We start from the raw sequence: 27761 nt of genomic DNA on the forward strand, positions 1-27761 counted from the left end.
AAATAAATACGTATTACATAAAAGGTAAAAGTTAGAAGGAGGAGAAAGGGGGCTAAAATTATTTAAAAAGTGGGTACAAGTTGAAAGTTTTAAAAAAAAATGGGTATAGATTAAATGGGAGCAACCAAATAGGACACCCCGTGCAATTTTTACCTTTTATTTTAATTAGGGAATATACTTTAGCAGTTTTTGAGGTTTGTTTACTGTTAATTGCATCATTTTAAACCATTTGACCTTAAATTTTGCAGAGTTGAGAGCACTCGTCGGTATGAACTTTTTGTGCTAATTTAGTTAAATGGACAGTCCGGTGCACAAAACATCCCCAATATTCATACAGGATTCGGAGAAGGATTGCACCCTTTAAGGTATGATGCAAACAATTTATCCTAATGCAAGCATTAATGATTATTTTTACAACTATAAGTCACACGAAACAATTTTACCATTATTTCAAGTTTCCATTTTATTTTGTGCTAATTTAGTTGGTTTTAATTTTATTTTATTTTAAAAGTTGTCATTAGCAAACGACAAAAATAAACAAAAGAAATTCGAACAAATAAAACTTTCCATTTGGTCTGAAGAATGCATCTCATTTACCAAATGTATTCAACTCTCTTGGTCCCAAAACTGCCCAAACAAACGGGTTATTATCTGGCGAAATACGGAACTAGTAAATTACTAAAAAAAAGCGCACCAAGTCAACATTGGAATCGATATAAGTCAGCAGTCCACTTAAATTACCAATTTCCTATGGTATTCAAGAGGCTACAAGGACAATCAATATCCTTTTTTTTAATCTCTTTTATACTCTGAATTGAAAATAACACTTCCCTCTTTGGAAAAATTAATTTATAATTTAAGGCACGCAAAAAGCTTGTGCAGAGAGTGTGGAACGGAATAGAATGACCTACCAGCCTCTGTCTAAACAAAGTTATACACGTTCTCAAATATTAAAACTTGTCCAAAACGCATACGATACTTGTGCACCTAATTAGAAAGAAAGAATCAAAGTTGTCCCTTTCACAAGCACTGCGTTTACACTTTTCCGAGTAAATTATACATAAATAAATACATTAAGAAAGAAACTAAATATCAAGAAAAGGAATCCTATCAGAATAACTGTAATGTACATGTAAAGATTGACCAGCCCCAAAGAGAAAAAGGAGGTACCCGTCACTTTACAAGCTCTCATTCTGGTATTGGAAGTTTCTTTATTCCTTCTTCCCTATCATTCTAGTCACCAGACCAAGAGCAACGGTTCTTCCAGATGACCTGAGGGACACCCTTCCGAGAGCTTTACAATTAGAATGCTCGTCGATGCAAACCATCCCTTGCAAAACGACCTAAATCATCACAAACAAGCTTATCGAGATGAGTAATCTTTTTACTGTTAAACTAATGAGCCGATTTTCAACTTACACATGGAGGCAGAAGTACATACCTGCTTCAACCCACCCAAAGAAAAGAAAAGGAAATACACAAAATAAGCATGATAGTTTTTTTGTCAAAAACCTCAATGATAGCATTCTGCTTTGCCAGAAGACATCGAGGTGATTTCTTGGTCTCCTTTCCGGTCTTTGGATCAAGCAATGACAAAATCCTCACAACTCTTGCAGCCTCCTTAGCATGGTGTACAAGAAATTCCAACTGCACAGTTCCAGATATCAAGTTCTCTATAATCATTGACTATACATTAGACATGGCACAGAAATCTCTGAAAATTTTCACTGCAGCAATCCATTAAAGGATGGTAGTACCTGAGAGCCAATTAAAATTGGAATGGAATTGTCCAGGATGAGAACCTTCAGTTCCAAATGATTTGCAACTGGAACAGGAAATTCAGGGTGGCACAAGACACCCCCCTCCATCACGTGATTTGCATCAATACCTTGTAGGTTGATAGTGACACTGTCTCCTGCTTTTGCACTGTTACAAACCTGAGAATCACATTCCAAAGAACGCACTGTTGCCATTTCTCTCGATGGCATAACTAAAACCTGGACATGTTCACAACTCGGTGTTAAATACATAGATATTAGTCTGTCAAGTAAGTCAAAACAAATTTGCAAACATAAACCATTAGGTAAGAAATGACACCCAAAAGCATCTGTTACCTAGAGGAAGAAAGGGTACAAGAAAGGAATTTTTTACTAGTCTCCAGTACCTTATTCCCAGTTTGAAGAGCTCCCCTCTCCAACTTACCGCATATTGACACTTGTCCCTGAGACTGTGCCCTTACAACATCACAAATCGGCAATAAGAATGGCTTCGAGTAATCTCTTTGAGGAAGTTGGAGAGAGTCTATTGCATCCAATAGGCAAGGACCTTGGAACCTGCAAGTTTTGAAAGTCTTGTTCATACTTTATGAGTTTGTCAAGAATCAAGACAACAAGGGTACCTCGACTAATTTGTGTTAAGCCAACTAAATTTTTTCGATAAGCCAATATCAGTCAACTGCACCTCAATCCCAAATTAATTGGATTCAGACAATTGAATCCTCCATTTCCATTCCGCTCTATTCAAGTCTATTTCATTTCAATTCTAAATAATATCGGAAGCAGATTGGAGATTCTTAAAATTAAAAGTTCTCTAAATCTCAAACTTATCTATACAAGGGATAAAGTTTTCTGACCAAATAACACACTCTTGAAACGCATTAATCTAATGTAAGCATAATACAAGTATTATCCAAAAAAAAAAAAATGCAAGCACAATACAACTAAAAATTAATCTCAACTAGTTGGTATTGCCTAAATGGATCTATTATTTTCAATGTATTCCTTTCTTAGCTAAATCGGCACTGATTCTAGAGGTTGTAGGTTCTTTAAGACAATCCCTCATCATTTTATGTCTGCCTCATCCCCTTTCATCATCTTCAATCATTATCTTGCGCAACCTACTAACTGGTGCACATGGAGATCTATGCAGGATATGGGGAATAATCTCACACGATATTCTATCATTTTGTTCTCTATGTGTTCTCTAGTGTTATTTGTCGAATGTGTCATCTGTAATCTGTATTACTGTATATACCAACAAGATTCATCTTATGGATTATGTTGGATTTTATTGGTCCAATATTCACTTCCATATACATTGTAGAACTACAATTACTAAGCAAAATTTAACTCATTGCACAATCATCATCTTAACAAGTAAATTAGACCTTTAGGTTATTTATATCTAGAAGAATTTCGCTATTTTAAATTTCAGCTACCTGTTATTTAAGAACTCTTTGTTATGCGTGATAAAGTTGAGAGATGTGACTAACATTAATTATACTAGTAAGGTTGTGCTTTCGTAGACCCACACACCCGTACCACAAAAACAGAGGGAAAAGGAGGATGTTGGCTAGTAGGCTAACCAGGATGACAACTGCGCTTCTGCTGGACCTGTCACCAAATTTTGGTTTTCCATGGCACTTACGGGAATCCATGCTACTGAAGAATCTTTAAACTTACAAGCACGGAGAAATGTGCCTAATTGTTTCTTAATTGCATTAAATCGTTCTTTGGAGTATCCCACTGCGTCCATTTTGTTAACAGCAATTATAATCTGATCCACCCCAAAGCTTTTGATAAGTTGTGCATGCTCCCTCGTCTGACCTCCAGTAGCATCAATACCTGCTTCAAATGCACCTACTGAAGCATCAATTACAAGAATTGCTGCATCTGCTTGTGTTGCCCCTGATATCATATTTGGGACAAAGTCCCTGTGACCTGGGGAATCAAGCAGAACAACACGGTAACATTTTGTGTTGAAGTAGGCAACGCCCACTGTCATAGTTATTCCCCTCTCTCTTTCTTCAGCACTCTCATCCAATGCCCAAGCGTAAGCAAACGACCCTTTTCCCTGATTAAATAGACAATAGACTTGTCAATAAACTTGTAAAAATTTGGAAATATCATACAAAAAGGATGAAGAATATTCACTTGTAGCTTGGCCTCTTTTTCATATTTGTGCATTTCTTTCTGGGATATCCGCCCCAAAAGATGTAGCAACCTTCCTGACAGCGTTGACTTCCCAGAATCCACATGGCCAACCTACATATTGAAAATTTTGCAACTAAAAAGCAGTGTAATATATATTAAATCAAGAAAATGTAAACGAAGGACTTACAATTGCAAGATTTAGCTGGTTGAAGTTATCTTTTATTCGAGGAGGCTGTACACTTTTCTGAGGCTTATTCTTTGAGCTTGATGTTGCACTGTCACTCTTTCCAGTATCCACACTGCGAGGCTTTGATGATATAGACATGTTCAAGCTGCTTGTAACACCATCATTTCCCCTAGTTTTCGAGGAAGAATCACTATTCTTCAAATCATCTTTTGCTAATGATGTGTATGAGCTTGGATGCGCTTCAGCAGCCAAATCTTTTTTAACTTCAGTACTTAGTTCTTTGCTATTTGATGGGACATTTAACTGTAAGACCTTGTCAGTATCAACTGAAAGGAGAGCAAGAAAGCAAATAACAGATGTCAAACTCTCCAAAAAAAGAAAAAAGATACAAAACGCATAAGAAAACAGTTACACAACTTAGTATTCAATACAAACCTAGAAAAGGGTATTTGTGAACCCCAACCTAAGTTATCCAGGGAAAAGAAAAGGGGGAAAAAAGGTTTCATGAAAAGCACTAAATTAACAATTCCACGGATATACCTAAATGAATTCTAAGACTCATATTGGGTTTACAAGAAATTTAGGCTAATCATACTGAGTTTACTTGGCAAACCACAAGAAAAACTTAAAACGCCATGTATTTACTCACTCTTCCAAGGAGAAGAGTAAGAAGATAGTGGTGGACAAAAAAAGTAAGGAGCATTTTGTGCAACCTGGAGGGAAGGAGCAGTAAATAATTGAAAAAACATGATTCACATCACTGTCCAGTTGCAATTCAGAGGGAACAACCAGACACCTTTGCTCTCTCACATAAATTCTCAAAAAAGAGAGATATCTTTTCGACTAGGAGGTCACTTGTAGGGAACCCTCCATCAAGGCTCCATCTTCGTCAATCAGGCCAATGGAATAATGGTTGCTGCATTAATTTATTGATAGGTTTTCAATGTCTTTGACTTATGTTTTGATGATCTAACAAACTTTGTCAAGGACCAGATGGGGAACCTGACACACTTGGGCTACACTGCAAGTTAATGGATTCCAGCTAAATGTGAACTGCTATAGCTTCAGGGGATAGAGAATCAAACAAGGACCTGATACCCTTGTGGTTCCCTCATAGCAGTACGAGGTCAATGGGACACAGCTAGAAGTGACGTGACTGCCTGCACTATTTCTGCCTGCACTGCACTGTTTCCAGTGGTCACTTATTCTTTGACCAACTAAAGTGCTTACATCATTTCAAGTGATGTCATCAACCTGTATCAACAATGAGTTATATCAAAACATCACTTGAACACTTCAGTTTCTCATTCAAGCCTTTTGGAAAACAGAGAAATTAATTCTCACGAGCTTGAAGAACAAAGTTAAACGCTACTACGGACCAGTTCCTAAAGTTAGTATTTTGTTGTCCTTAGTTGTGTTGTAACTTTGTGATTGTTCTTATTGTATCTCCTAAGTTGCTTAGCAAGAAGCGTTGATTAGGAACCCTATTGTAAAATCCGTAAACTCTCTGTGTTTTTGTTGTGACTAGGTTTAGTCATAAGTTAAATTCTTTGTAATTAGAGAGTGACAAAGTGGCTTGTCGTAAGAGTATCACAAGTTAGTTGAGTTGAATTCTTTATAATGGAGTCATTACAAAGTGGCTTGTAATAGGTGTTTACAAGTTAGTGAAGTTGAAAGCCTACAGGTGTAGGTTGTGGTTTTTGTCCCTTGAGTTGGGATTTTTCCACGTAAAAATCTCGTGTCTTATTTACTTACTGTTTTATTAGCATTCTCAGTACAACCTCATAGAGGACCAGGTACTCTACTGTTTGGTAGACTCATACAAACTAACAATTGGTATCAGAGCGGGTTTCTCCTATCAGGCTAACACTTAGGAAGGAACCTTATGGCTGCTCCACCAAATTTTGAAGAAGGTCAATCTACATACCGACCACCCAGATTTAATGGACAATACTATGGGTGGTGGAAAACAAGAATGCATGTTTTTATCATGGCTGAGGATTCTGAGTTATGGGATGTCATATGTGACGGTACTTATGTTCCAACAAAGGTACTGGAAGAACTTCATTTTCAATGCCAAAAACCAGTAAAGAATACACCGACGCGAACAGGAAAGCTGTGGAGAAGAATGCCAAGAAGATTTATATAATTTGGCGATTGTTTTTACCCCAGCTTTATCATGTTTCAATGTTATAATATAGTTAAATGATGAAAAATGGGCTATAATTGTGAATTTCACATGTTTCAGGAGTGAGGAGCTTGGATGAGGCTTTATAGCTGTGATTGGAGTTACATTGAAGCAAGAACAAAACCCCTTGGAGCTGAGCACGCGAGAAGACGAGGAAAAGAACAGATGAAATGCAGGCCTAGACTAGAGCGTCCACTAGCGCGACTGCGCTAGCCCAGATGGTCGAGGCAGAATGTTAGTCCACTAGCGCGGCCGCGCTAGTCCAGTTCCGGAAGACTAATTTTCAGGGGTAAACTTGGAAGTTTGGGGGGAAATTCACTTAACCTATAGAAGGTCAAGCTCGCCCAATGAGGTATTATGCAGCTTTTGATAGCTTAGTGCAAGAAAAGGAGAGGCAAGAGGCAAGGAGGAGGATTCAACATCAAGTTCTTCATTTCTTCCTTTTGTTTTTATGATTTGTGATGAATTTGATTATTGTAGTGATAAACACTAGTATGAGTAGCTAAATATTTATTCTAAGGTTTGATGGAACCTATTGAAGTATGAAGTTCTTGATTGTGTTAATATAGTTTGCCATTTTAATCTCTATTTGTTCAACTACATGCTTGTTGTAGTTAATTGACAGGATCATCAATTAGTTGTGCCTATTTAATGTGCATAACTCGGGAGAGAGTGCATATTTAGGTAATTGTTGAACAACACCAATCTCAAAATATATGAGGGATCAATAATTGTGGGTTTAAAGGCGGGATTAGGAATAACGAAGCCTTGGGTGCAATCTAAAGTGAGTTGTAATAAACAAAGCCCGCTAGCGTATCTCGGGAGAGTGCGTCTAGTAAATTATCGTGATTACTCGGGAGAGATTTACGGTAAGAGGAGTGCTCATGATTGATAGAGATGATTTGGTGATTCTATATTAAGCATAACCTGAAGGGATTCCATCAATAGGGGAAATTATAGCCTTAGAACCTTCTCTTAATTGTTACAACTAAATCATAGTTATTTTTAAGCTGTTTAATTACATTCATTCTTAGTTAGTAGAGATACCATCAATTGTTATTGACAATGTTTGGGAAGTTGATTCCGTAGAGTTTAGTACATCTAACGAAAGTAATTGATATGTTAATTCCTTGTGGGTTCGACTCTGGGCTAAATACCCAGATTGTATTTGCAACGTCCGCATATCCTTTTTATAAGGCATAGTTGGGCGTGACCAACTGCCACGGAGATATGGGAAGCTTTGCAAACAGCTCATGAGGGAACCACCCAAGTAAAACAATCTAAGATTGATATGCTTACTACCGAGTATGAACTCTTCCGGATGAAGGACGATGAATCTATTCAAGATATGCACACAAGATTCACTTCCATCATAAATGAGTTACACTCACTTGGTGAAACCATTCCTAGGAACAAGCTAGTGAGGAAAATCCTCAGTATTCTGCCTAGTCCATGGGAAAGCAAGGTGAATGCTATTACTGAGTCAAAGGACTTGCAGGAGCTGACCACAGAAGAGCTGGTTGGAAATCTGAAGACCTACGAGATGAAGAGGAAGATAGACAGTGAAAGAAGAGAATCAAAGAAAGAAAAGAACCTGGTAATCAAAGCTAATAGCAATGACTCAAGTGACGAAGACGGTGACATGGCTTACTTAACCAAAAGATTTGAAAATGTTGGTTTATGTTTAGTTAACAATGGCATGCTGAAAATGTTGGTTTATGTTTAGTCAACAATGGCATGCCAATTGGAAGAGTTGGTGGAAAGAGTTGGTGTGGATGCTAGGAGGAAGCTTCCTCCTTTGATGTCACCCATGACATCAAGAGGAGGTAGTTTGATGTCACCAATGACATCAAGAGGAGGTCTTTACCTCTATAAATAGATGCACTCCTTCACTTGTAGAAATCATCCCAAAATAATACAATACATTGTAGTGAGTAGAGAGTTAAGAGAGAAATTCTCTTAAGTGTAATTGGGAAATCTCCCCTTCCTTTGTTAATATTAAAAGGGCAATTGTTCTCTGGTGGACGTAGGATTATTTTGATCCGAACCACGTTAAATCTTGTGTTCTTTCTTTTACGTTTCCGCTAACAATTGGTATCAGAGCGACAGGATTCTTTAACGATCCAAGGAGAAAGAACAAGCAAATATGAGTTCCATGAAGTTTGAAATTGATAGATTCAATGGACGCAACAACTTCAATATCTGGAAGATCCAGATGATGGCGTTACTGCGGAGGGAAGGTTCAATCCATGCTATTGACGGAAAGTATCCTACGGATATATCAGCTCCCGACAAGGAGAAGATTGAAGGGGATGCATTGAGTGCAATCCAACTATCCCTTGCACCTAACGTGCTTTGTGAAGTGAGTACGGGTACCGAAGAGACGGCCAAACAGTTGTGGGAAAAGCTAGAAGGGCTATACCAAGACCGATCAGTGACAACAAGAATGTTGTTACAACGGCGTCTTCACACATTTAAGATGGGGTCAGGTACTTCGTTACAAGATCATTTAGATGCGTTTAATAAACTTGTCATGGACTTACAGATTGCAGGAATTAAAAGGGAGGAGGAGACGCTTGCATGTGCTTTGCTATTTTCATTGACTTCAGGATATCGTGATATTGAGAATTCAATGATGTATAGCAAGGAGCCTATCAAGCTTGAGCAAGTGCGGCAGGCACTTAACTCTAGTGATGTGCGGAGGCACATTGAAGGAGATAGAGATGACCAGGCAAGTGGCCTCTTTGTAAGAGGCCGGACTAGCCAACAGGGAAAGACCAAATCAAAGCACAGATCAAAGTCTCGTGTGAACAAGAAGAATACAGAGTGTTGGGGTTGTGGCAAGAAGGGGCACTTTGAACGAGATTGCCCAATGTCAAAGTCCAAGGAAAAGGCGAGTGCATCTACAGTTGAACAGGTACATAATTTTGATAATGATTATGTACTAACAACATCGTGTAATAATAATAGTAGTTATGAAAACAAATGGGTGTTAGACTCTGCTTGTACTCTGCATATGACGTTCCGAAAAGACTGGTTTAGCAGCTACGAGAAAAGTGGAGGAACCGTAGTAATGGGCAATAATGCAACTTGTGCAATAGTTGGCATTGGCTCAGTTCGGGTTCGCTGCCATGATGGAATCGTGAGGACTATTACACAAGTCCGTCATGTTCCTGATCTGAAGAAGAATTTGATCTCCTTGGGTACTCTGGATGAACAAGGCTACAGGTACATGAGCGAAGCAGGAACTATGAAGGTGACTAAAGGTTCTTTAGTCATGCTGAAAGGCAAGCTGGAGAACGGCCTTTACACATTGGCCGGAAGCACCATTGTTGGCTCTGCAAATGCATCTACAGTGCAGTTATCTAATGATGACAAGGCAAGACTATGGCACATGAGACTGGGTCATATGAGCGCACGTGGACTGGAGATGTTGAGCAATCGTAAACTTTTGGAAGGTGAGAAGATCAGCACGCTTGACTTCTGTGAGCACTGCGTTCTAGGGAAGCAGAAGAAGGTCAGCTTCAGCACTGGCAAACACAAGACAAGAGGAGTGCTAGACTACATCCATTCAGATTTATGGGGTCCTTCTAAACTTCCATCGAAGGGCGGAAAGAGGTATCTTCTCATTTTTATTGATGATTTCTCACGAAAGGTTTGGGTGTATTTTTTGAAGGCAAAAAGTGATGCTTTTGAAGCATTTAAAGAGTGGAAGATTTTGGTTGAAAATCAAATGGAGCGGAAAATCAAGTATCTTCGCACAGACAATGGCTTGGAGTTTTGCAATGAAGAGTTTAATGAATTCTGCAAGGTTCATGGGATCTCAAGACATAGGACTGTCAGGCATACCCCACAGCAGAATGGAGTTGCCGAGAGAATGAACAGAACTCTTCTTGAAAAGGCTCGTTGTATGCTCCTACAAGCCAAAATGTCCAAAGTATTTTGGGCTGAAGCAGTTCACACTGCTGCTCATATTGTCAATCGATCTCCAGCATCGGCAATTGACTTTAAGACTCCGAATGAGGTATGGTCAGGTGAACCCTCTAACTATTCATACTTACGAGTATTTGGGTGTCCAGCTTATTATCACGTTAATGAAGGAAAGCTTGAACCAAGGGCTAAGAAGGCCATATTCGTAGGGTATGTGGATGGAGTAAAAGGGTACAAACTTTGGTGTTTGTCTTTACTCAAATTTATAGTTAGTAGAGATGTCACCTTCGATGAATCCTCTATACTTGATCCCCGTAAAGTTTCCGTGGAGTTTTCAGGAAACAAGAACAACGAGCAGGTGGAGCTTCCGGTGGAGCTTGCCAAGGAAAAGGATCAAGAGACTCAGGTTAAAGATGAGTCAGAAGATGTAGGCGTTGAAGAACTTGCTGTCAATGAACCATACACAATTGCGAAGGGGAGGGAGAAGAGGCAGACACGAGAACCGGAACGCCTTATAAATCAAGCAAACTTGATTGCATATGCGTTCGTAGCTGCACAAGAAGAGATTAAAGATCTGGAGCCCTCCTCGTATATTGAAGCAACTTCTTGCAAGGATGCCGCACAATGGCGGTTAGCCATGACTGAAGAGATGGAGTCTCTTCACAAGAATCAGACATGGGTCTTAGTGAAAAGACAAAAGGGGAAGAGGACAGTTGGATGCAAGTGGGTCTACCGAAAGAAAGAGGGAATTCCTGAAGTGGAAGATGCTAGGTTCAAGGCGAGATTGGTTGCAAAAGGTTTCAGCCAAAAGGAGGGAATTGACTACAATGAGATTTTCTCTCCGGTCGTGAAGCATAGCTCAATTCGCGTGCTACTAGCATTGGTTGCACAATTTGACTTGGAGCTTCAACAGCTTGATGTCAAAACTGCTTTCTTACACGGTGATCTAGAAGAGACAATCTATATGGATCAACCTGAAGGTTTCCTAGCTGAGGGAAAAGAAGATCACGTATGCCAACTAAAGAAGTCTTTGTATGGTTTGAAGCAATCCCCTAGACAGTGGTACAAGAGGTTTGATGCATTCATGACTACACATGAATTCTCAAGGAGTGCATTTGATAGTTGTGTGTATCACAAGAAGATGTCTGGTAACTCAATGATTTATTTACTGTTGTATGTTGATGATATGCTTATTGCTGCTAACAACATTACAGAGATAAATGCTTTGAAGAAACTATTGAGTAAGGAATTTGACATGAAGGATTTAGGAGCTGCAAAGAAAATCCTTGGTATGGAGATTTCAAGAGAAGACGATGTTGTACATCTTTCTCAGAAGAGGTATATTGAAAGGGTTCTCGAGAGATTCAATATGCAAACGTGCAAGCCTGTAAGTACACCATTAGCTCCTCATTTTAAACTTTCAGAGTCACAAATGCCTCAGTCCGAGGATGAGGTGGAGCATATGTCAAAGATTCCTTATGCCAGTGCAGTTGGTAGTATTATGTATGCTATGGTATGCACACGTCCAGATATTGCTCAATCTGTAAGTGTGGTAAGTAGATACATGTCCAACCCAGGAAAGAGGCATTGGGAAGCTGTCAAGTGGATATTGAGATATCTCAAAGGAGCTTCTGGTGTTGGTCTTACCTTTCGAAAAAGTGGTACAGGTATTTCAATTCTCGGTTATGTGGATTCTGACTATGCAGGAGATCTTGACAGAAGAAGGTCCACAACTGGATACATCTTTACCCTCGTTGGCAGTGCCGTCAGTTGGAAGTCGACTTTGCAGTCGATTGTCGCTTTGTCTACGACAGAAGCAGAATACATGGCAGCAGCGGAGGCGGTAAAGGAAGCTATCTGGTTGAAAAGTTTAGTAGCGGAATTGAGTTTGGTTCAGCTGGAATCAACTCTTAGATGTGATAGTCAGAGTGCTATTCATCTAATGAAAAATCAGAGATTTCATGAGCGCACTAAACACATTGATGTCAGATTTCATTTTATTCGAGATGTTATTGATGAGGGAACTATCAAGGTCGTGAAGGTTATCACAGACGATAATGCTGCAGACATGTTGACCAAGATAGTCCCGCTCGCTAAGTTTGCACACTGCAAGGACTTGGCGGGGGTGTGCATCAACTGATGCAACTCCGAAGAGAACAGTTGCTAGGTGGAGGTGGTATGTTCAACAATGGTTTGATTCTTCTTGTTTCTTACAACGGGGTTGCCCAGTAAGCTTAGAAGTTTTGGCCAGAGTTGTTCACACGCTCGAAACGCAAACCAAGGTGGAGATTGAAAATGTTGGTTTATGTTTAGTCAACAATGGCATGCCAATTGGAAGAGTTGGTGGAAAGAGTTGGTGTGGATGCTAGGAGGAAGCTTCCTCCTTTGATGTCACCCATGACATCAAGAGGAGGTAGTTTGATGTCACCAATGACATCAAGAGGAGGTCTTTACCTCTATAAATAGATGCACTCCTTCACTTGTAGAAATCATCCCAAAATAATACAATACATTGTAGTGAGTAGAGAGTTAAGAGAGAAATTCTCTTAAGTGTAATTGGGAAATCTCCCCTTCCTTTGTTAATATTAAAAGGGCAATTGTTCTCTGGTGGACGTAGGATTATTTTGATCCGAACCACGTTAAATCTTGTGTTCTTTCTTTTACGTTTCCGCTAACAAAATTTCAGAAGATGGTCAGAAGAAATGGAGAAATGCTAAAAAGGGGCAGCTCTAGCAAACCAAAAAACTATGATCTCTGTCATAAGTGTGGAAAGCCTGGACACTTCATCAAAGACTGTCCTCTCTTGAAGCAAGATTTCTCCAAGTACAACCCTGAGAAAGCAGCTAAGAGGAACCCGGTTCCTCTCAAGAACTTCAAAAGAAAGAGATCTGCTGACCATGGGATGAAACAGGCTCTTGCAGCATGGTGGGATTCCTCTAGTGAGTCAGAAGATGAAACTGATGCTAGCGATAGTTCCATGATGGCAGTTGAAAGCGAGGAAAATGAATATGACTCAACTTTTGCTTTGATGGCCCAATCAGATGATGATGAAGACGATGACGACAGAGGTAAATTTCAGGGATGTTCAGAGAAATCTGAAATCCTACTCTCCTAAGAAACTTATGTCTTTAGCTAATGTATTGATTGATGCCTATCATAACCTTGTGGAGGATAAGGATGACCTAATCTTAGAACTAGGGGAAGCTGATAAAACAAGAGATGATCTCTTGGTAGAAATTGCAGACCTTAGGGAAACAATGGAAGTACTAGGAACTAAGTCTAAACCTGGAAATACTGGAAAAGGAAAAGAGATAGCCAGTGAGGAACACATTAGGCTTGAAAATGAGTTGAAAGCTGTGAGAACTAGGATGTATGTTGAAACTGAGAAAAACAAGCACCTCCAAACTGAACTGGAAAGAGTAAAAAATGATCTTGAAAAGTCCCTAAAGTGGACCTGGCCCTCAGAAGCTATAACTGCCATGTACACTAATATAATGGTGGAAACAGGCAGGGAATAGGGTTCCAAAGGGAGAAAACTCCTTACAATCCTCACACCAATTACGTCATTGTTCCTGATAACTGGCTTTGTACCCACTGTGGGAACAATGGGCACTTCAAAGAAAATTGTCAGGCCAGGGTTCAATCTGTTCAGAAAAACAAAGTGTTTGCTGAAAAAGTTACTACAAAAGAGGGACCAGGTTTCACTCAAAAAACGCATATTACCCGCATGGACTAAAAGAGCTCTTATTCATCCTCTTTCTTACTACAAGGGACCCAAACTTGCTTGGGTTCCTAAAACTAACTCTTGATCTTCGTGTGCAGGGGAAAGTGAAAGAAAGCGGTCAACAATGGTTCATGGATAGTGGGTGTTCAAAGCACATGACTGGGAACACCATGGACTTTCTTTCACTAAAATCCTTGCAAGGAGGGAGTGTATACTTTGGCAATGGGAAAAAGAGGTACATTCTTGGAGTTGGAAAAGTCGGAAAGTCACTCACTCATTCTATTGAAAATGTGTACTATGTCAACGGCCTTAAGTGCAGTCTCTTGAGTGTCTCCCAGATCTGTGATAAAGGAAACAAGGTGGAATTCTTGTCCAAGATATGTACAGTTACTGATCTGGTAACCGGTAAAGTGGTACTTGTGGCCAAGAGATACAAGAACATCTATGTTGCTGATTTCGAATCCTTACAAAGTGGTAATCTGAGTTGTCTAAAAGTTGTTGATGATGATGTTGAACTGTGGCACAGAAAATTGGGGCACGCAAGCTTTTCTCTTCTGAACAAACTAATTCAGAAGGACTTGGTCCATGGTCTGCCCATGTCAAAGTTCAAGGTGCAAAAAGTTTGTGATGCTTGTGCTAGAGGAAAACATGTGAAGTCCTCTTTTAAGTCTAAAAGGGATGTGAGCCCCTCAAAGCCACTCGAGCTTCTGCATATGGACCTATGTGGTCCTATGAGAGTGCAAAGCAGGGCAGGAAAAAGATACATTTTCGTGATAGTGGATGACTACTCCAGATTCACATGGACTTTGTTTCTCAGAACTAAAGATGAAACATTTGAGGTGTTTGTGGCATTTGTGAAGAAAATATAGGTGAAGATGGAGCTTGGAGTCGCATGCATTAGATTAGATCATGGAACAGAATTTGACAATGCCAAATTTGATTATTTCTGCAATGAAAATGGCATCACTCACAACTTCTCAGCTCCCAGAACTCCCCCAGCAAAATGGAGTAATGGAAAGGAAGAACAGAACTCTTGAAGAGATGGCAAGAACAATGCTAATCGACAGTGGAATTGCAAAGAACTTCTGGGCTGAAGCGGTCAACACTGCCTGCTACTTGGTGAACAGGTGCATGATCAGACCACTCCTGAACAAAACCCCATATGAGTTGTTGAATGGAAGGAAACCCAAGCTGACTCACCTAAGAATATTTGGGTGCAAATGCAATGTTCTCAATAATGGAAAGGAACAGCTTAGTAAATTTGATGCCAAAAGCGATGAAGGAATATTTTTGGGCTACTCTTCTCAAAGCAAAGCGTACAAGATATACAATAAGCGGACTCAATGTGTTGAGGAAAGTGTTCATGTTATTTTTGATGAGTCTTATCCATCCTGTGAGAAAAGTGCGGAAGAAGATTAAGATGGAGAACCCTTACTAGTCCCTGGTGAAGTCATTGACATGACAAATGGAAAGGCAGATATGATGAGCCAAGTAAAAGAGCTGAGTAAAGACAATGATGCCTCATCTTCAATGGAACCAGCTACTTCAATTACAACCACTGAAGCTGAAGAAAGAGTGGTTGACGCAGTTCAGGGTACTCCACTAGCACCTGAGAGAAGAACACAGGAAAACCAGTCAAATGTACCACATTCTCTACAAACGAACCCTAGACGTCTAACTGGAGACACAAAAGCTCTCATCCTCTTGACAACATAATCACCCCTCTAGATTCCAGAGTACAAACCGGGTCAAATGCCAGAAATTCACTTGCCTTCTCAGCCTTTCTCTCCCAAATAGAACCCGCGAATATCAAGGAAGCCTTGAAAGATGCGGATTGGATTACAGCCATGCAAGATGAGTTACATCAATTTGAAAGGAACAATGATCGAACCATTATAGGAACTAGGTGGGTGTTCAGGAACAAGCTTGATGAACATGGAAATACCACAAGGAACAAGGTCAGGCTAGTGGTTCAAGGCTACAATCAGGAGGAAGGGATTGATTATTGAAACGTTTGCTCCGGTCGCTCGCATGAAAGCTATTAGAATTCTAATAGCTTTCGCATCTCACATGGAATTCACCTTATTCCAAATGGATGTCAAAAGTACTTTTCTGAATAGACTTCTTAAGGAAGAAGTCTATGTGAAGCAACCTCCGGGGTTTAAATGTCATGAACACCCTGATTATGTGTTTAAACCGGACAAAGCATTGCATGGGTTGAAGCAGGCTCTTAGAGCATGGTATGAAAGGCTGTCAAAGTTCCTCTTGGAAAATGGTTTTAAAAGAGGGAAAATTGACAACACCCTGTTCCTAAAGAAACGGGGAAGGAACCTGCTCATTGCTCAGGTCTATGTTGATGATATCATATTTGGGGCAACAGCTGAGTCTTTGTGTGAAGAATTTGCAAAACTCATGGAAAGTGAGTTTGAAATGAGCATGATGGGGGAACTAAACTTCTTGGGTCTTCAAGTAAAACAGTCCTCAAAGGGTACATTCATTTGTCAGCAAAAATACATCAGGGAGCTCTTGAAGAGGTTTGACATGGAGGCATCAAAGGTAGGGGTGTCAATGGTTCGGTTCGGCCGGTTATTTTATAAAATTTGTACCATACCAATTTTTCGGTTATTCTATTATGTATAACCAAAATTAGACTTTTCGAAACCGTCCCAATCATGTCGGTTTCTCTTCGGTATCGGTACGATTCGGTTAATTTTCGGTATTTTTTTTGATCATGTAAAATTCACCAGTAGAAGTAGAATGCAATAACATACATTATTTTATTGGACTTAGCAAAACTATCTAGACATTTTTACTGTTTAAAGGGTGATGAATTAAAAAAAAAGATGGCTAGAGTATAGATCCATCAACTATTCTACAATAGCGTAAAAGAAATCAAACAAAGGCAAAGAAAATATAAATCACACGAGTTGAAAGATATACCAAGTTGGGACTCAAGAATAAAATATATAGAAGATTAAATATTCAAAAAGATAAATCCAAATTATATGAAAGGAAACATATTCAATACATTGTAGTTTGCTACTCATAATCGCTAGAATATTTTGTGTCTTGCTAATAAAGATACTTGAAATAACTTAGTTTAAGTAGAAGTAGCATAATAGGTTTTAAGAATTAGTATTTTGAGTTTAATTACTTGTTGGCTTGTAATAGTTTTCATAATTCCAAGGCCCAAAGAAAATTTAATGCATTATTACTTTTAAACTTACTAAATAAATATATTTTCTACATGTAAAATTTATTCGGTACGGTTCGGTATTTTTTCGGTTTATTTTTATAAAATAAAAAACCTACCCTAATTATCGGTGCGGTTACAGATTTATATAAAAACCTACGATTTCTTAAAAAGAAACCTAAAAATCGGTTCGGTGCGGTACGGTTTGGTCGGTTTAGTCGGTTTTCGAATATCCATTGACACCCCTAATCAAAGGTGATAGATACTCCCATTGTGACGGCCACTCGACTGGACATGGATGAAACTGGATCTCCTGTGAATCAAACCATGTATAGAGGCATCATTGGGTCTCTTCTCTATCTTACTGCCAGCAGACCTGATATTGTCTTCAGTGTGGGGCTATGTGCAAGGTTTCAATCAAATCCCAAGGAATCTCATTTGAAAGCTGCCAAAAGAATTCTAAGATACCTTAAAGAAACACAGGACCTAGTTCTTTATTATTCCTCATGCGACAAGTTTAATCTCATTGGATATGTTGATGCAGACTATGTAGGTTATCTTGTGGACAGGAAAAGCACTTCTAGAATGGCTCACTTTCTAGGATCATGTCTCATCTCCTGGGGAACTAGGAAGCAAAATTCAGTAGCTCTTTCAACAGCTGAAGCAGAATATGTAGCTGCAGCATCCTGCTGTGCTCAACTCCTATGGATTAAGGAGCAACTGGAAGATTTTGGGGTACACACTGAGAGTGTGCCCCTTCTATGTGACAACATCAGTGCACTCAACATGGCCAAGAATCCAGTTCAACACAAAAGGACCAAGCATATTGATGTGAGGCATCACTTTCTGAGGGACAATGTGGAGAAAGGGTTGATCTGTATGAAATTTTGTAGAACAGAAGACCAAATTGCAGATATCTTCACCAAAGCATTAAGTAGGGAACATTTTGAAAGAAACAGAGTGAAGCTGGGGATGCTAAAGCCCAATTGAGGACCTGATTCCTCATCATTTGGCTATGAAAATCACCTTCAGGTAAAACTAGCTAAAAGTGTTTTCTGGTCAAGTCTAACTCACTTCAATATCGTTGCAGGTAAACACGCATGATGAGTATAGAAGCTGTAAATACAGTGCATGGACGATAAAAGAGGATTGATACTTTCAAATAATAGGTCAAGAACCTGGTTCTTGTACCTAAGGTGAGTAGTTCTGTGCATTCTTTAATACACATCTTAAAAAGGTACAAAAAACATCTGCCATGTCATCCACCTTTTCAGATCCTGCTATCACGTCTCTTCACTTTAAATCGTTCCATCTACCTCTGAAACGTTGCACTTCTTCATGCACAACCACCGTTTCAGAACCGGTCCCTATCTCTCTCTTCATAATTATCCATCCTTAATAAAACCCTCTTCTTTTCTCCACAAACCATAAGTTTTCCATTAGAACTTCCTAGAGTACCTTCACTCCATCTTTTCAATGGCTGATACAAACTCCGACATCCCTGCCTCAGTCATCCCTGGTACTGAAAATCCTATGGAGTCTTTCGTCCCCTCTAAGTCTTTTATAACCACTCCTACTCTCCCCGCTGAAATCACTCCTCACCCAGATTCCCCGTCTCTCTCCATTTCAGAAACCCCTAAAATTGTTGATCCATCCTCTCTATCTTCTGAGGTTCCCACTAATCAAAGAACAAGGTCAAAGCAATGAGGTCGCAGAGGGTTCCGCCATTGTTGCTGCAGATTCCGTAGTGGCAGTGGTGCCGATTGAGGAAGAAAATGCTGGAACTATCTTTGTGGTATCTGCTGACGGTGTCCTTCATGAGATAATTTCTCAGAAAAACGAGGTACAAGGTATGGGGGAAGAAGGAGCCATAGCGACTGTTGAGGACGCTGCACTAGCAGAAACTACTAGGCCCTCACATGAGGCACCTGATCCCTCTCCATAGGACCCAGGTCAGGGGTCTCATTCCCAGGACAGTTCTGCTCTTGCATTTGCTGTTGCGCCTCTAGACATTCAAGCTCCTAAGATGAGGTCCAGTGATGAGGAGGATTTAGACAACCCGGCTCTTGATGCGTTCATAATTAAGTGAAGGGTGGTGTCCACTCCTAAGTCTTCCACCAAGCGACCTACTACCACGTTGCAAGCTAAAGTGGCCTACGACTCTGCCCTTCAAAAGAGCCAAAAAAGTAGTAAGAAGCAAAGGAGGAGGTTGATGAAAGATAATGTGCCCATATGTGTTAAAGCAGTCCTTGTGGTAGAAGTGGAAGAGGAAACACCAGAAGAACCTGGTTCATTGGTGAGACGGTCCCAGAAGAAGCAGCAGCCTGCTTCAGTAGAGAGAGTTTCAACCCCCAGTTCCAAGTTGAAGGATGTTGTGAGTGAGTCCTCGATGTCTGATGAGGATGTGTTAATCAAGCCTAAGGGAAAAGAGAAATCAAGTGGTGGGAAGTCCGGCAAATGCAAGTCTGAAACTATTCATCAACCTGGTTCTGTGAAGAGACTGAGGAGTGAAGGCAGTTCCGTTTCAGAACGCCTAAGGCATCAAAAGGTTCTGTTGGGTCGTACGTTTGACCCAGCAATCTCTGAGATGGCTGGTATGCGACAAGTTCTTGAAATGGTTGAGTTTCAACGATGGGCGCACCTATTCCAAATAGATGCGCCTAAGGTATATGAGGTTCAAAGTTTCTTTGCTAGCCTTTTTCCCGTTGAGACCGACCACATTTGTGCTTTGGTGAACGGAGTAGATATTGTGTTCGATGTAAAGGTACTTGGGGAAATCTTAAAGTCCCTACAGTTGGTGTGTCCGGTGTGAAGGATGTGTGTCAGTATAATTTCCGAAACACCGTGGTAAAAGACAATGCGAACCAAAAGGGGGATCAGATCCACAAAAAGGCACTACTCCCTGTTTATCAACTGCTTTTCGAATTGGTAAACAAAGTTCTATTGCCTCGTGCTGAAAGAAGGTCCATGACTTCTAAGTCTGACCTGTTTTTGATGGAACAACTCTGGATATCTTTACTCTTGTAAGTCTGCCTGCTATTATGATTGAACACATGCAAAAGGTAGCAACCTTCAAGAATGGTAATCATGGCCTTCCCTGCGGGTTTCTGCTTATGCGAGTGTTTAAGTTCTTCGAGGTGCCATTGGGGCAAGGCAAGGTAGGGACTAAGAAGCAGACTTTCTCAAAGACAACGTTGGAAGAATGCGAGTGCATAGAAAAGAATAGGGGGTAGGAAGTACATCAACCGTCTCACAGTTCATTAATGCTCAAAATAGTGCAACTGAGGAGATTCGCCGGTTGAAGGCTAGGAATGCTATCCTGGAAGGTCAGCGAGCCCAAGGGGTTCCGGCGTCAAATGATGAAGTAGCTCGTTTGACAAAAGAGAATGTTGATCTCAGGGCGCAAGTAGAGAACTTGAAAGTAGAACTGCTCAATGAGCAAAAGTCGGCCAATGCCCGAATAGACCTAGTTCTCCAAACACTTGCTGCAGCCCTCCCCGCCCCCTAAGAACCCCTTCAGTGACCAGTTTATGGAATGTTTCTTTTAAATTTTCTAGCTGATGTTTTGTTTTCTTTTTTTTTGATGTGGTTGGGATGAAACAGTAATGCTCCCGTCTTAACAGTCCAATGTTGCCTTTGCTTAAAAAGCAAAGGCATATAAAATCTTTGTCTATATAAAATTTATCCTCTTTTATTGTCTCATTGCTTGAATTTTAAATTATCTTCTCTATCATGTTGTGTGCACATATGTGGCATGAGTTAGCTAGGTTGGACTTCTTTATGTTGTTTGACTGTTTGTGTCTTTTTAATGATGCCAAAAGGGGGAATAAATAAAGTATCGAGATAAAAATAAAAGTCAGGGGAAACATGATTCCAAAAGGAAGGCATAAAGTCAGAGGGAACTTATGAGTTCCTGTTACTTTATCTGGTTCTTCTTGCTCTAAATACACGTTATCAATGTTTAAGTTTGTCATCATCAAAAAGGGGGAAATTGATAGGTTTTCAATGTCTTTGACTTATGTTTTGATGATCTAACAAACTTTGTCAAGGACCGGATAGGGAACCTGACACACTTGGGCTACACTGCAAGTTAATGGATTCCAGCTAAATGTGAACTGTTATAGCTTCAGGGGATAGAGAATCAAACAAGGACCTGATACTCTTGTGGTTTCCTCATAGCAGTACGAAGTCAATGGGACACGGCTGGAAGCGACATGACTGACTGCACTGTTTCTGCCTGCACTGCACTGTTTCCAGTGGCCACTTATTCCTTGACCAACTAAAGTGCTTACATCATTTCAAGTGATGTCATCAAGGTGTATCAACAATGAGTTATATCAAAACATCACTTGAACACTTCAGTTTCTCATTCAAGCCTTTTGAAAAACAGAGAAATTAATTCTCACGAGCTTGAAGAACAAAGTTAAACGCTACTACGGACCAGTTCCTAAAGTTAGTATTTTGTTGTCCTTAGTTGTGTTGTAACTTTGTGATTGTTCTTATTGTATCTCCTAAGTTGCTTAGCAAGAAGCGTTGATTAGGAACCCTCTTGTAAAATCCGTAAACTCTTTGAGTTTTTGTTGTGACTAAGTTTAGTCATAAGTTAAAGTCTTTGTAACTAGAGAGTGACAAAGTGGCTTGTGGTAAGAGTATCACAAGTTAGTTGAGTTGAATTCTTTGTAATGGAGTCGTTACAAAGTGGCTTGTAATAGGTGTTTACAAGTTAGTGAAGTTGAAAGCCTACAGGTGTAGGTCGTGGTTTTTGTCCCCTTGAGTTGGGATTTTTCCACGTAAAAATCCCGTGTCTTATTTACTTACTGTTTTATTAGCATTCTCAGTACAACCTCATAGAGGACCAGGTACTCTACTGTTTGGTGGACTCATACAAACTAACATTTACTGATTGTAGGTACTTTCTATTCAATTTCTAATTTATATTTGCAGTTAACTAAAGCGAGTGCAACCTCCACCATTGACTCCACGGACTTCAATTCTAGAAGCACTCTTTCCCTAACAAGAGAACATCTTAAGGAAATAGGACACAAAATAATTGAATCAGAAGCATGAATAGAGTACCTTTGGGACGTAATCTGGATGGTATTATTCCACTCAGTACTGAATCATCTGGAGACTGGGAGTCAAACTTGAAAGGTACTGCACCATCATTAGCATATGTGAGAAAATGAATTAAAAGCAAAGATGGCCAAATACTGAACAGAGATAGAAGTATGATAATGTAGCAAACACAATTTTTCAAGCAAAGGGGAGGGAAAAAAAGGAAGTGCACAATTTATGTCTATAGACTGGCATCCTGGGCTGGAGCATGTGCAGACCTATATCAATCTTGCAATGGCTTTGAGAACAAAAAGCTCTGTGTAAATCATGAAACTGTCCACACATATTTCCAGGCTTGTAGAGGTTAAAGCAGTCTTCGGTCTTAAAAGAGTAATTCTGTGCTTCAAAATTTACAGCCTTTTTTGGTTTCTGAAGCAGCAGTGAAGCAAACAGAGACTTGGCCATTACAGATGCTCCAGAATCTTTACATATGCCACCAACTGCATGGGAACCATCTACTCTATGAAGCAGCAAGCAGACCACACATGAAACAACAAACAAAACAGATAAAACCTATATATAATGATGTAAAAATAGGTATGTTGTCCATATAAGATAGGGACCCTTGATAACTTTTAAAATAGGCAGACTAAGAACAGAGTGGGAAAATGCCCAAAACCTTCAAATAAGAATTGCTCTGTAAAAGGTAGATAAATAAAGCATGAAATAACATTAAGAGATGGACTACCCATGTAATGCTTCTATTTCCCTAGCCTCCAAAGAGAATGGTTTCTCATGTTCTGTAATATGCTTTGGTGCATAGAGCAAGTAAGCAAAGCAGTTCACATGTTTACTAAATGGCAACGACAAATTTCAGAGACAGCATACAAGTGCAGCAGTAGCTATAAATAAACCATGAAACAACATCAAGCAGAATGCGACCAAAGGACTACCCACAGGAACAGTTCCTCTTCCCAGCCCCAAAAAAGAAAATGCTTTCTCATGCCCTGGCCCATACTGCTAGTATTCACAAGTGTACTATAGGGTAGTACCAAATTTCATAGAGAACATATATAGACCAGCAGACAAGTTAGCTATAAGGAAAGCATGAAATAACATCAAGGAGAATTGTAACCAATCAAATGGAAAAAGACAGTTCCCCTCTCACTGGCGCCCCCAAAAGAAAATATTTTGCAATGAAGATGGAAAATACACTTAGCAAAGCTGTATATAAGTGTGCTAAGCATAGTAACAAATTTCACAGAGACACACATATATAGAGACTGAGGACAGGTTCATGAGTTGCTAACCTGCATTTTTCGACCAATGGATGACGAAGGACTCCACATATATCACATGCATTCATAGTATCTTCATTATCAAATGTGCAAATGGGACAACGCCAAACCCCAGCATTAACCAACTCCTGTTTTGACCTTGTTTCTGGTGGCGTACCTGTAGAAAATTAATAAAACACATATTGAGTTCTTCAAAGTTCTCTAGCATTTAAGGGTGTCACTATTTCCAGGACCCAAGATCATGGTATTCAACCATAAACGTTTAACTATGCAAAGAAGAAATCTCATTGATATTTCCTGTGTTCTCTCATGTAACAGTCTAACTGGCTGAGAACTTAATGGTTCAACTGATTTATTTGTTATACCGATAAGCATAGTAGAAATAATAGTACTACTTGCAAGCTTAGTGTTGTGAGGAAAACATCGCATTAAGGACCTCAATATAAATGGTCAGGAAGTTGCATAGGATATCATTATCTGTAGAAGAGTACCAAAAATTTTGGGATATTCTAGCATGGAAGGTAAAAATTGAGACGCAGGGGATGTAACTTTTTGAGAGTCCTCCAAGAAGTTAAACAATCATATCTAAAGCCTGGAAATAGTTTAGAGTAGTTTTTTAAGTATTTTTATCCTTCTACGAATCCCAGTGAGTAGTACAGAGCAGCCCCACAGAACAACTACATGTTCTCCACCAACCTACTTCAAGAAACATAGTCAACAACGGAATGATAACCCATTAATGGTGGCTGTAACAGTTCAGAGAAAAATAACACTATACAGCAAGCCATTGCAGTTTAATGGACAATACTATGAATTTCTACCTTGCAGAAATGAGTTTGGAAGTAAATAAAATACTTCTATTCAAATATGACATCGACAAGGGTAAGTCAGCATTACAAAAAGTAATCTCAGTATGATTAATGCCTTCTGCTATTCTTGTTAGTTAAGGGTTTAAGGGGAGATGGAACGGAATTATGCAGCCCCGAGGTCTTAAGCATTGGGAATCTCTCAAGCTCCCTAGAAAGACTGAGGTACTCACCATCTTCCTCTGCATAACCATACCCATCATCATAGTCATAACCGTAATCTTCATAGTCATCAAAATCTTCCTCGTAATTAACTCCATAATTTACCTTACGAGGCATGGTGATCTTTCAGCTATGCCTAAAAATCATGTACTTGAATGGTCATTGTCTTAATAAATCAAAAACCAGAATATCAAAGCTGTGACATAAATGTGTAATCCCAGCAATTCCAACAGTAAAACAGAACAAAATTTTCCTTTATCACGCTGAAATAAAGTTGAATAAGAATGTAATTTACCTTGAAGGTGATGACTTCATTTGGAAAACATCTCCCAACTGATTTAAGGACCAGGAAATCCTATCCGGTCCGTGCAGAAAAATCCATGAAGTCCATGCAGAAGCCAGGAAGACCTTCTCTGATTGTGCTGAGTGTGGGAGAAGAATATTAACGTTTCCTGTCCAATCAAAGAAGTGACTACATTGGAGAAAAAAACAAATTAAGTTTATTCATAAAGTTCATCCTTTCTCTGCTCAACAAGTGACTCAGCTTTTCAATCCATTGAAACAAGCTCTCGGAAGTAAGATAGAAGAATTATGAATTCCAATAAATTTGCTTTACGAGTATGATTTTCAATGGATGAGCAATGTCATATACAAGGTATATCTGCCCGTTTCTGTGTTTATCCTAGTGTATGTATGGATGACTACACGACATGTTTCCTTCTACTGTTTGTTTCAATTCCTTGGAAGAGCCGCAAAGTTTAAGAGTTAACTAAGAGCCCCAATGGAGTAGAATCCAGCTAGCTCGCCACCTTAGTAGTTACAAAAGTATTAAGACCCAATGACCACTAGCACAGTAGACACATGAAACCCTTAAGGAGTTGTTTGGTTGCAAAGCGGGATATCCAAAGGATTGTTATCCCACATCGTTAATACCCCATTGTCTTAGCTTATACCCATAAAAACAAACATGGGATAAATAAAATACCAAATTCTATCACAGGATTATAATCCTAATCCCGATAACCAAACTACTGTTTAATATGTCAGAAAATATCTTCAGGAAAATAAGTAAGTCACTTTCTGAAAAATATTCCAGTGTTTGGTTTCAACAACAACAAACTCAATATAGTCCCACACGTGTTTGGTTAGTGAACAGAAAATATTTCAGTGTTAAAAAATTTGATAGTGCTTTGATGAAATTTTTTAGTATTAAGGGGTTGATAAACCGTAGTGTCCGACGTAAAAATTTGTCTAGCCAATGCAAGATCTAAGATAGTCCCTAAAAGACATAATTAGCTCAATGTATTTATTTTCCAGTAATGAAAATAGTAATATACTGAATAGCAAGAAAACACAATGCAGGGGTACTATAGGCCAGATATGTTGTGATTCAGTTTAATGCTCGGAGGGTAAAAAGGTATAGTAAGTAAAATTCAAATTAAACGACAAGAAGCAGAACCGCGTAACAAGTAATTAGGAAGAAACACACACTATTGACAGCACAAAATTACTAAATTTGAAGAGGGAAATCAACAATGGTTTGGGTTCAGACCTTTAGTAAAACAAGGGCGTCAGATGGTGAGCGGAGTATAAAGAATTTCGAATCGTAAGCTTACTGCTGTCAACTCCGGCCAAGAACAAGAATCAGAAAAATACAGTGTTCGAGAGGTGTGATTTTGCTGTAATCCCTGGACAAACCTTTCTTGCTTCCTTTATTTCGGTTTTATGCCTTTCTGTTTCTTTTAGTTTTGGGAAATTTCCTAAATACTGAACCACGGGTGAAAAAGGAGAATAGCGCGGTTAATTGAAAATAATTAAACTTTTGCTCTCAGTTATTAATAAATCTGGTCTTGTTCCTTATAATAGTTAGTCATATTTAATATTGTTGCGGCCAAACGCACACGCAAGTATACGCGATCATTAAATAATAAAGTAATTAGAAGTAGGATGTCAAACCCACAAACACTTGTGATTAACTATTAACTAAATTAGATTATCCTAATTATCTAAACAATGATTAAATTTAGAAGTATTTGACTCTAAACTGATTAAAATAAAGAAAAAATAAATAGTGAACGTTGAACAAAAGAAGAGTAAATTTTTATGTTATCAATGTGATGAAAACGATCTATGATTATGGTCCTATTGTATTCTTCGATTGAATTGACTAATTAATTTATCTAGTTTATTGATTGACGGGGTTAATATTGCTCATAAGAATATGTCAAGTTCTTACTCGTCTATTCAAGCTAACTTAATGCTTATATGTCTATGGAATTAGAACTAACTGGAACAAATTTATAATTCATGTAAATGAACCAAGGAAAGCAATTAGGTATATGTCTATTCTAACCGAAAATTCGTTCCCCGATGTCCATGTTCAAGAACTTGCTCTACTCAATCCTATAAGCAATTTTGAATTCCCACTTTCAAGTTCAATTGTAGATTCGTAGATAGTATTCAATTGGTAATCAAGCAATTAAATAATTAAGCGCAGGATTAAATAAATAAACTAATATGATAAATCAAGAAACCAAAATCAATATTCGAATAACAATAGTCTTGAAAGAACCACAACCCTAGAACGTGAAGTTTAACTTTGCATAGACATGGTAGCCAAATAACAAATCATACAAAGAAACATAAAAATTATTAAGTTTGGTGGAAAAAGATGAAACTCGGCCTCCACGGCAGCTCCTCGCTCTCCCTTGGTAGAATTCCCTTCAAAAGTATGTTAGATGACCTAATAAAAGGGGTGTTTTTGTCCTACATATTGCGTACTTTTACAAAAGTCGTGGGCCAAAGTTTTCCTTTTTCTAATCTGACTCAGCTTCAGGGATTGATGCTGGGTATATGCTTCGCATCCACCTCGTTCTCCACTTCTTCAGCTCCGCATGCTAGCGTCCACCCTTTGTTCCTCCATCTCTGATGTGCCCGGGTGCGTATGCTAAGGCAGATGCTATGGTCCGACTTCACTGCCAAGTTTACACGAAATATGATTTTTTTTCTAGGTTGGATGTGTCAATGCGACACATCCAACATCTCCTCCTCTAGCTAGAACACCTTTTCTTCATATTTTGCACCTCAAACACCCTAAATTATCACATATAACTCAATTAGTCATAAAATCGATAATTAAACCATGTTGGGCATTTTAAAGATCAAATAGCATCAAAGAGTAGTTAAAACATGAGTAAAGTAATATTAAAACATATAGAAATATGCC

General features: G+C 39.1%; 1 protein-coding gene across 7 annotated transcripts; it reads right to left on the bottom strand.

Annotated features, from left to right (window-relative positions):
* Positions 1–991: 991 nt before the first annotated feature.
* LOC104234935 (uncharacterized) lies at positions 992–26287 on the bottom strand. 7 transcript variants are annotated; one of them, XM_070171399.1, is made up of 13 exons: positions 26088–26287; positions 24831–24987; positions 24547–24671; positions 23520–23664; positions 22488–22729; positions 22231–22308; positions 4120–4445; positions 3933–4043; positions 3365–3852; positions 2165–2333; positions 1758–1997; positions 1513–1647; positions 992–1343 (listed from the first exon to the last, which is right to left on the bottom strand). In XM_070171399.1, exons 3-13 carry the CDS (start codon positions 24650–24652, stop codon positions 1212–1214), a joined length of 2172 nt encoding a protein of 723 aa, XP_070027500.1. In that variant the 5' UTR covers positions 24653–24671; positions 24831–24987; positions 26088–26287; the 3' UTR covers positions 992–1211. The 7 variants fall into 7 exon arrangements, with proteins under 7 accessions (XP_070027500.1, XP_070027505.1, XP_070027503.1 ...); XM_070171400.1 differs by having other exon boundaries at positions 1221–1343; positions 1442–1647; XM_070171404.1 differs by lacking the exon at positions 24547–24671 and having other exon boundaries at positions 22488–22709; positions 26088–26286.
* Positions 26288–27761: the final 1474 nt, after the last annotated feature.

Source organism: Nicotiana sylvestris, chromosome 3 (genome assembly GCF_000393655.2).
Source record: "Nicotiana sylvestris chromosome 3, ASM39365v2, whole genome shotgun sequence".
In the NCBI taxonomy this organism is placed as follows: Eukaryota; Viridiplantae; Streptophyta; class Magnoliopsida; order Solanales; family Solanaceae; genus Nicotiana; species Nicotiana sylvestris.

Excerpts from the sequence above, each read along its gene's own strand:
- LOC104234935 (XM_070171399.1), bottom strand. The coding sequence starts at position 24,652 with ATGCCTCGTAAGGTAAATTATGGAGTTAATTACGAGGAAGATTTTGAT. Across the intron at positions 23,665-24,546 it reads TGGTTATGCAGAGGAAGATG|GTACGCCACCAGAAACAAGG; the intron begins GTGAGTACCTCA and ends AATTTTCTACAG. Across the intron at positions 22,730-23,519 it reads CCATTGGTCGAAAAATGCAG|AGTAGATGGTTCCCATGCAG; the intron begins GTTAGCAACTCA and ends GCTGCTTCATAG.